Source organism: Henckelia pumila, chromosome 4 (assembly GCF_033568475.1).
Source record: "Henckelia pumila isolate YLH828 chromosome 4, ASM3356847v2, whole genome shotgun sequence".
NCBI lineage: Eukaryota > Viridiplantae > Streptophyta > Magnoliopsida > Lamiales > Gesneriaceae > Henckelia > Henckelia pumila.
In genome coordinates this window covers 154084130-154093416 of record NC_133123.1, presented here as the reverse complement: position 1 = coordinate 154093416, position 9287 = coordinate 154084130, and the positions used below count along the sequence as shown (strand labels likewise).

Here is a 9287-nt window from a genome sequence, read left to right as displayed (position 1 = left end):
CCAGTATAAAATTAATAAAATGATACGATCGAGCTATCACACTCACACTTATGAGAAAACAAAGGTTAAATAGGGAAATCTAAAAACTTGAGTAGATGTGCATGTGATCATTAATAAATTTTTGTACGATTAAGTTCTTAATTATATGTGCTAAATTAGTAAAATAATAAATATTTAAAGCATGGAGTAATAATATATATCTCAAAAATTTTGGTTTGGCCACTATTAGAGTAAAGTAAGAGAAACGTTGATCAAAAAATAATCAAATACAAACGTATACATGTTTTAGTGCAAAACAATTGAATAATCAATTTGTCAACTATCCAAAATTTTAGATATACTACTTAAAATTTAAAATTTTTATTCTTTACCAATTTACCACGTTATATAAACTACGTTGTACAAAAATTTATTATCGTACCTACTTAATTTTTTTAAAATTTTCCTATTTAATCTTTTTTTCTCATAAGTTTGATGTAGACACTTTAATTTAAAAAATTTACAAGTTTGTAACCATATAAAATTGAAAAACATTACTTTAGTTTGCAAAAATAAAATAAATGTTTTTTAAATAAAGAGTTAAATTGATTTTATGTAAGTAAACCAAAATGATCTTTAAATAAAACAACTCAAAAAGGTAATCAATTGGCAAAAAAAAAAAAGAAAAACAGTTACCCCCTATGTGGGATCGGCATACCCCTTGTTTGGATCATTTTCAGGGGCATTTTCCTAATTAAATATTATATTTCATCCATATATTTGCGAGGTGTTTTAGCCTTAAGAGGGTACAATTCATATATTTTCTCGTGATTTCTTGTAACAGAGTTGGCTATACTAGCGTCCATTTTGTGTCATCATCGCAGCCCAATAATTGAGTCCTTTTGGAAAAAAACATAAAATTTTACTTTTAAAAAATATTTACACTCAGAAAAGAAAAATAATATTTGAGGTACGTTTGAATCATTTTCAGGAATATTTTCCTAATTAGATATTAATAAGTTAATTTTTATATTTCTTTTTAAATATTTTAGATTAAAAAATGGACTAAATTACATTAATCTCCCCTGTGAAAAGTCAAAAAACATAAAATCCCCTAAAAAAAATTAATAGGCTAATGCATCCAAATGTGATAGCGGTTTTTATGCTAAAATTTTTAAAACATAGGGTCTAACATGTTATTAATTTTACATATGATGTTTTTTTTTGTTTTTTTGATTATTCACATGGGGTGTTGATACAATTAGCCCCATTTAAAAATATATGATTAAATTTTGAAAAAATAAAATTATTAAATAAGATCATTTTAAAAAAAGTATGGTCGTCCCAATTTTTTAAAAAATTTATATGTCGCTAAACAATTTATTTTGATACCTTAGAAATTGCTTGAAAAAAGTTTGCTAGTAACAGTAAATTAAATTGTGGGCTTGTGTCAGGTGTAGGGGTGCAAACGGACCGAACCTGTTCGTGAGCTTTACGAGCTCGCTCGATAAATATTTGATTTGTACTCGAGCTTATTGAACTCGAGCCGAATTCGAACATGTTCGAACTTTTTTTCGAGCCGAAATTACTCTGTTCGATAGTTCGCGAATAGTTCGCGAGCCTAAATATTTAATTAATATAATATAATTATATAATAATATATATACATTTCAAGATTTTCGAACCATAATATCCGAATAGTTCACGAATAGGTTCGAATATTTCGAACCGAACTCGAACTTCATTTCGAGCCGAACTCGAGCCAAAATATTTAAAATTATTGAACTTCGAATCGAGCTCGAACTCGAATATAAGCCGAATTCGAACCTTAAAATTTTACCATTATTCGGCTCGATTCGGTTCGTTTGCACTCCTACTCAGGAGGTTTAACGTACCCTACCTACAGTGTATTATTAACGCATAAACGAGCCAGAAAAATCTAAAAGGAGAGGGAAACTTGGGCAAAAGCCGCAAAACCTCGTTGAAAGGCTATACAATTTCGGTATTAAAAAAAACATAGAGGAGAAAAAGCTAGTAACTAACATCTAGATTCTAGGTACTATAGACAAAGTCGTAGGAATGTCTATAACTAAGTGTACATGCACTATTTTAATAATGCATTTAAAGATAAAAATTTATCATGAACCCTGTATTTACAAATCTCATGTTCTTGCGGTGTTTGTACATGTATGATCAAATCACCGAGAGACATGTGTGACTTGAAAAAAAAATAAAAATAAAAATTTACACATCATCTCCACACTCATTACACATACTACAATTGAATACATATTATTTTCTCATATTTTTTATTGTCCAACAAAGCCAAGTACCATTTACCAAAAACGAAAAGAATCCCATACAGTCTTTCCAAACTCCATAACACCATCGATGACCGTCATGGCTAGACTGCCAAGGCTGTATTCACGAACATGAACCTGAAGCTCATAATTCCCAAGCTCTTGCTGTTCTTCTTGTATCTTCTTTGCAGAAGAATTGGCTGAATCACTACAGTATGTTAATGAAATTGATTGGAGTGTTTGTATTTCACCAATTCCATATGGGATTTCCTCCAAGAATGGAAGAAGCTCAAGTTGAAGTTTCTCAAGGCATGGGAAGTGGGAGCTCTCTGCTATCCATTCCTCAACATCTAGAAGTTTCATTCTCAAGCACTTCAATTCAAGGAATTCTCCTTCCACTGGATTCCATTCACTCCCTATGACTGCTCCATCCATCAAATGGAGAACTTCAAGATGAGGCAATGAGCCAACCACACTCAAATCTTCCCAAGACACACCGCACTTTCGCAAAGTCAACTTCTTGAGCGAATCATGTGGAAAGCATATATGTTGCAGCACATTCTCTTCAGCACTGTCTAAGAAAAGTGATTCCAGATTGCGTAAATGGGCAAGATTGTAAACTTCATAGTAATCCCATCCAAAGCCACTTGGGAATTGTGTGTAAGTGATTCCCAGTTTTTTTAAGTTTGGGAGTCTACCAACAACCTCTTCTGTACACCTGAAATTCCTTATCTTATAGAGTGTTTGCAGGTTTTTCAAAACGGTAATATCTCGCCTGCTATTTTCGCCGTTGGTGCTAGGAGGATCAGGCAGATAAAAGTCCCCTTCTTCCATTTTTAGATGTCTCAGCTGTACCATTTCCCATATTTCAGCCGGTAGATTTATTGGCGACTCAGTAAAACTCACGATACCAGCAATGGTAACAGTCTGCAGATTCCATAGTAATGCTAGAGATTCTAAAATATTCAACAGCTCTTTATACGTTGGAGACTCGAAATAATTGTATCTCAAGTTAACTAGTTGTAGAGTTTCTGTGACGGAGGAGTAGACATCAAGCATGCTGAGTACTCTTAGCAGTCTCAAACAAACAGGCAGCTTTATTTCAGTGCATTTGAATCCTTGACATATTAATGAACGTGTACATGATAGTAAATTCATGGCATCAAAGACCTGTTCATGAAATTCCCCTTCATCGGGGCTTTGCTGATGAATAACAAGCCGACGTTTATTATCGATGCTTCTGGGATGACTGTTAACACTAGCGACACAAAGAAATTTCTCCTTTTGAGCTTCCTTGAGGCAAAGGTCTCTCAAGAGATCATGGATGGTACAAGTTTTGATTTTGTTTCTAGACCCGTAATCATGGACCTGAATGAGATTTCTATCTGTTAGATCTTTTAAATTATCCTCTCCAATTTCCTCCAAACTTCTTGATCCTATCGGTTTAAGAATCCCCTCAGCTATCCATAATTTAACGAGCCTTGAAATTTTAATCTTACTGTCTTCCGGAAATGTTGCCATATAAAGAAAACACGGTTTTAGATGAACAGGTAAGTGCTTGTAACTTAAATATAATACCTCAAAACAGAGCCCATCACCTCCCATATTCAATGCTGCACTTGTATCATTAGCAACATACTCCCAATATTCAAGTGTTCGACTAGACTTTGCGAGAAGTCCGCCAATAGCAACAATGGCTAGAGGGAGTCCTTTACAATTTCTCACAATTGTCTTTCCTGCTTCCTCTAACTCAGGAGGGCAACTTTCTTTTCCAAACACTTTGTCATGAAACAAAGTCCAACTTTTATCATCGTCTAGAAAATGTAGCTCTTGAGGGGTACACGAACATAAACTATCAGCCACGTTTGATAGTCTTGTAGTTACCAGGACTCGACTACCATTACTATAATTCGGCAAGAACCTCTTTATGCCATCCCAAACCTCGATACTCCATATGTCATCCATTACAATCAAATATCTTCTATCAGACAAACTTTTATGTAGACATAATCCCAATTCACCATCATTCTTTCGAGTAATTTCTCGTTCATTTTCCCCTGCAGGAACTCCGACATCTTTTATTAGGCCTAAAAGTAGTTCGTGCACACTAAATTGTTGAGATACTGTAACCCAAGCACGACGATCAAAGTGCTGCACGATTAATGGATTTTCGAAAACATTTTTGGCGAGGGTGGTCTTGCCGATGCCACCCATCCCGACGATGGAGAGAATCTGGAGATTTGATTGGTCCCCAGTGAGTGTGTCCACTATTTGAATCAAATCTTTATCAAATCCCACCATAGTATTCTTGCTATCAGATGCACCTCGTATGAAAGAACCAGCAGTCTCGATGATTTTTATCCCTTCAGTTTCATTGATCTTCATCGCATCCTTCTTCATAGAATCAAATTCTTGTATCACATTCTGCAAATCTTGACAGAACAGAGTGGAGCTGCTCCTTTCACTTGCAGCTTCAGCATCTCCAAGAATTTGATCCACCACACGGCTTTCAATGATATCTTCTGCTGCATTTGCTGTCCTTGCAATTTTATCCTCCAATCCCTGAATCTCATCCCTCCTTATCAGTGAAAAATCTTCAAGAAACTCTTGCAGGAAAATGATAATTTCCAGGAGAGAATCGACCTGGGCTTTGTCAAGAACAGCCGTTTGGCGCGGTGGGTGTTGCAGTATATGGTCAAGAATGTGTCCGAGAGAGAGCAGTGATGCATAAGCTGCCATTGTTGATCTCTGATTTCTCAGTGTTTCAAAATCAATCTGAGATTTCTTGCCCAATAATTGAGTGATGCGTTGGTTTACTGGCATCCACTTTGAGTGATCAAAATTGTTGACAGCAGCAGCCCAATAATTGAAATTTGAGTCCCTTTTGGATAATTATCAGGAATAATTTTCTAATTAAATATTACTAATTTATCATATTAATACACTTCTTAAAGATTAAATTTGATATTTTGTTTGTTTCTCAATATATCTATCTATCTATTTTCTATCTATACGTTTACTATTTTGACCTTTTAGTTTTATGTCATTTTTTATTTTAGTTTAACGAGTCATTGATAATGTACTTAATTAATATTAAATATACCAAAGATCATTTATCATGTTTTTCAATTGGCTTCCAATTACAATATTTTTATATAAAGTCAGATTTTGTGTATTATAAAAAAATGATATTATTTTACTTAAACTAATTTTTTTAATTAATTATCATCTATATATTATAACAAAAATTATTGTATGCATGTTTTACCTCAGTTATTCATTGTTATTTATGTTCTTTTATATTTTAGTTTAGAAGAGTGATTAATAATACGGCTAATTTTTTTGTCTATGACTATTGTGAGTTTACTATTTTGATCTTTTAGTTGTTCATTGTACATAAAGTTATTTATGTCATTTTCTATTTTAGTTTAGAGTCATTAATAATGCACTTAATTAATACTAAGTATATCAAAGATCATTTATCATGTTTTTCAATTGGCTTCCAATTACAAGATTTTTGTATAAAGTCATATTTTGTGTATTATAAAAATGATATTATTTTGCTTAAACTAATTTTTTAAATTAAGTATCATCTATATATTATAACAAAAATTATTGTATACATTTTTGACCTCTTAGTTATTCATTGTTATTTATGTTCTTTTCTATTTTAGTTTGGAAGAGTGATTAATAATACAATTAATACTAAGTATATCAAAGATTATTTTTCATGTTTTTCAATTGGCTTCCAATTGAAATTTTTTTGTATAAAGTAATATTTGTTAATTATAGAAATGATATTATTTTACTTAAACTATTTTTTTTATAAATTAGCATCTATATTAATTACGGCAAAAATTATTGTATACTATTATCACAATGATATCATTTTACTTAAACTAAAATTTTCTTTACTCAATTTAATCTTTTAACTATTTCTTATTCTTTCTTAAAAATATTTGCATAAAAATGTTGTAAAATGTTTAAAAAAATATTAGTGTAGAGAATATTTATAAAAAAATAATATTGACCTTAGTCGTACTGGTGGCCGGTTACAAAAGTGTTGGAAGCATCATGTTTAATTATTAGGTTGAATTGACTAAATATGTTAAAAAAAATACCCTAATATGGGATTTTATTTAATTTTTAAAAAAAATTTCTGTTTTTTAATTAATGTCTCATTCAGTATGAAAAACTTACAATACTTTTCCACAAATCACTTGAAAACTTCATAAATTTCCTTTACTTTTTTTAAAGAAAAGATGCAATTTTATCATGTAATTTTGTCACTTTGCGATTTTGTCTCTCTATGTTATCAAATTTCACATTAATATATATATATATATATATATATTATTTTTCTTACAATTTCAGTCATTTTTCATTAGGAGTAAGGTGGTACGGTAAACATCAGCATGACATCATCATTGTATTGGTTCCATGTCAGATTCCAGACGAAAAAAAACTAAACTTTCAATAACAAAAAAAGATGGCGGGCTACACCAGATATTTGATAACATAATAAAAGACCAAAATTACAAAAAAAAAAAAAAAAAACATAAGATCAAAAAACACTTTTCTCTTTTCTTACAATGCCTATACAATAAAACTGAGCATTGAGAAGACAAATTTTAAGTACTCTTTTGTAATTTTTTCTAATTTTTATTTAAATTATATAATTTGATTAGTTTTATTTACTTTAAATTTTATTCATACAAAAGAAATTAACGAGAGATTTAAATATAAGATGAAATATTAATGTCTAGAACTTAAAGTATGAGATATAATAAATATAAATTATATAGATAATTTATTAGCATTATTAAAGATTAATTCTTTTACCTAGTTTCATCTTTAAAAAACACATATAGATTATTTAATGTATTATTTCTGATGTTAAATATTAGAAAAATTAATTAGTTTTAATTAATTACCATCTATCTATTATAGCAAAAATTATTGTATATTATTATAAAAATAATATTATTTTACTTAAAATATTTTTTATTAATTATTATCAATATATTATAGCAAAAGTTATTGTATACTATTATAACAATAATATTATTTTACTTAAACTAAAAATTTCTTTATGAAATTTGTCTTTTAATTGTTTCTTATTCTTTCTTAAAAATATTTGCATAAAAATGTTGTGAAATACTTAAAAAAATATTAGTGTCAAAGAATATTCACACAAAAATTAATCTATTTCATGTCTATTTCTATTTCTCACCAAATATATTTATTTGTACATAGTAATTTATTGAATTTACACTAATGGTAGTAGTTCTATTCACTGTTTTCAAAACCGAACCGGAACTGGCCGGTTCGACCGAAAACCGGTTGTTGGTCCGGTACAGGAATACCCCCCCAAAACCGGTCGAACCGGTCAAAACCGATCGAACCGGACGGAAAACCGGTCAAAACGGTTTTTCGAATTTTTTTATTTTTTTTTAAAAAATATATTTTTTATTTTAAAATCTTAATTTAATAGTTTATTATATAAATACATGATTATTTGGAATTTGTACTTCGTTAAAAATATTATTTTAGTATTATTAGAATTTTTTTAATTAATTAATTAATTTTTAAAAATATATATATAACTATAATTAATATTTTGAATATATTTATATAGTTATTTATTTTTTTAAACTATGATAAATATATTTTTGTCTTTTTATTTACATCTTTTAGGTTTTTAAAATTTAAAAGATATTATTAATTATATTATATTATATAAACGGTTTTTCGGTCCGACCGTTCGGTTAAAACGGTCGAACCGGTTGGACCGTTTTTTTAAGGTAGACCGGTTCGATCACCGGTCCGGTTAAGAAAACATTTGTAACGATCCACTGTATCAAAACGGGTCTTTCCAGCTTGCTTATATTCTCACTCGCACGCACCCTGAGAAGTTAATTCAAACAAGAGGTAAAAAAAAAAAAAAAATCAAAATACAAAAAAATCGGAATGAATAGCGTTGGACCGTTTTTTTAAGGTAGACCGGTTCGATCACCGGTCCGGTTATGAAAACATTTGTAACGACCCACTGTATCAAAACGGGTCTTTCCAGCGTGCTTATATTCTCACTCACACGCACCCTGAGAAACTTCTCAGGGGTCACCCATCCTATAATTGCCCCAAGTCAAGCACGCTTAACTTTGGAGTTCTTATGTGATGAGCTCCCGAAAAGAAGATGCACCTTCTTGATATGAATAGTACATATGAAATCTTTTAAACCCTCCTCAACTATGTAGTCTCATACCTACACAGTATCAGAATCTCCTCTCATTCCGGCACGGGATCGGTTCATTCATGTCTCCCTCCACCTAGAAGCCTACCAGGAGCCGCTCATTGTCCGTGCAACCTCTTGGCACCGGCGATCACTCCCTGCCTTTTCAGCCCCAGGCGTCACATGCCCACCAGCTTCCGCTTGGTTCGTCCCCGAACCATACCGTACTAAGAGAGGTCGGCTTTGATACCATTTGTAACGACCCACTGTATCAAGGCGGGTCTTTTCAGCGTGCTTATGTCCTCACTCACAGGCACCCTGAGAAACTTTCCAGGGGGTCACCTATCCTATAATTGCCCCAAGTCAAGCACGCTTAACTTTGGAGTTCTTATGTGATGAGCTCCCGAAAAGAAGATGCACCTTCTTGATATGAATAGTACATATGAAATCTTTTAAACCCTCCTCAACTATGTAGTCCCATACCTACACAGTATCAGAATCTCCTCTCATTCCGGCACGGGATCGGTTCATTCATGTCTCCCTCCGCCTAGAAGCCTACCAGGAGCCGCTCATTGTCCGTGCAACCTCTTGGCACCGGTGATCACTCCCTGCCTCTTCAGCCCCGGGCGTCACAACATTGGTTCTATTAAATTAATTTTTATTGAAATAAAATAAATTTATTGACCTTGATTGTTTGGTCACAACACTGTTGGAAGAACCTTGTTTAATTATTCGGTAGAATTGACTAAAGATGTTAAAAAATACCCTAATATGAG

General features: G+C 31.7%; 1 protein-coding gene across 1 annotated transcript; it reads right to left on the bottom strand.

Moving 5' to 3' along the window:
- Positions 1 to 2110: 2110 nt before the first annotated feature.
- On the bottom strand, positions 2111 to 5121 carry LOC140864824 (putative late blight resistance protein homolog R1A-3). The gene has a single exon (XM_073269209.1). The coding sequence runs from the start codon at positions 5100 to 5102 to the stop codon at positions 2316 to 2318; it is 2787 nt and encodes a 928-aa protein (XP_073125310.1). The 5' UTR covers positions 5103 to 5121; the 3' UTR covers positions 2111 to 2315.
- Between the last annotated feature and the right edge of the window lie 4166 nt (positions 5122 to 9287).

Excerpts from the sequence above, each read along its gene's own strand:
- LOC140864824 (XM_073269209.1), bottom strand. The coding sequence starts at position 5,102 with ATGCCAGTAAACCAACGCATCACTCAATTATTGGGCAAGAAATCTCAG.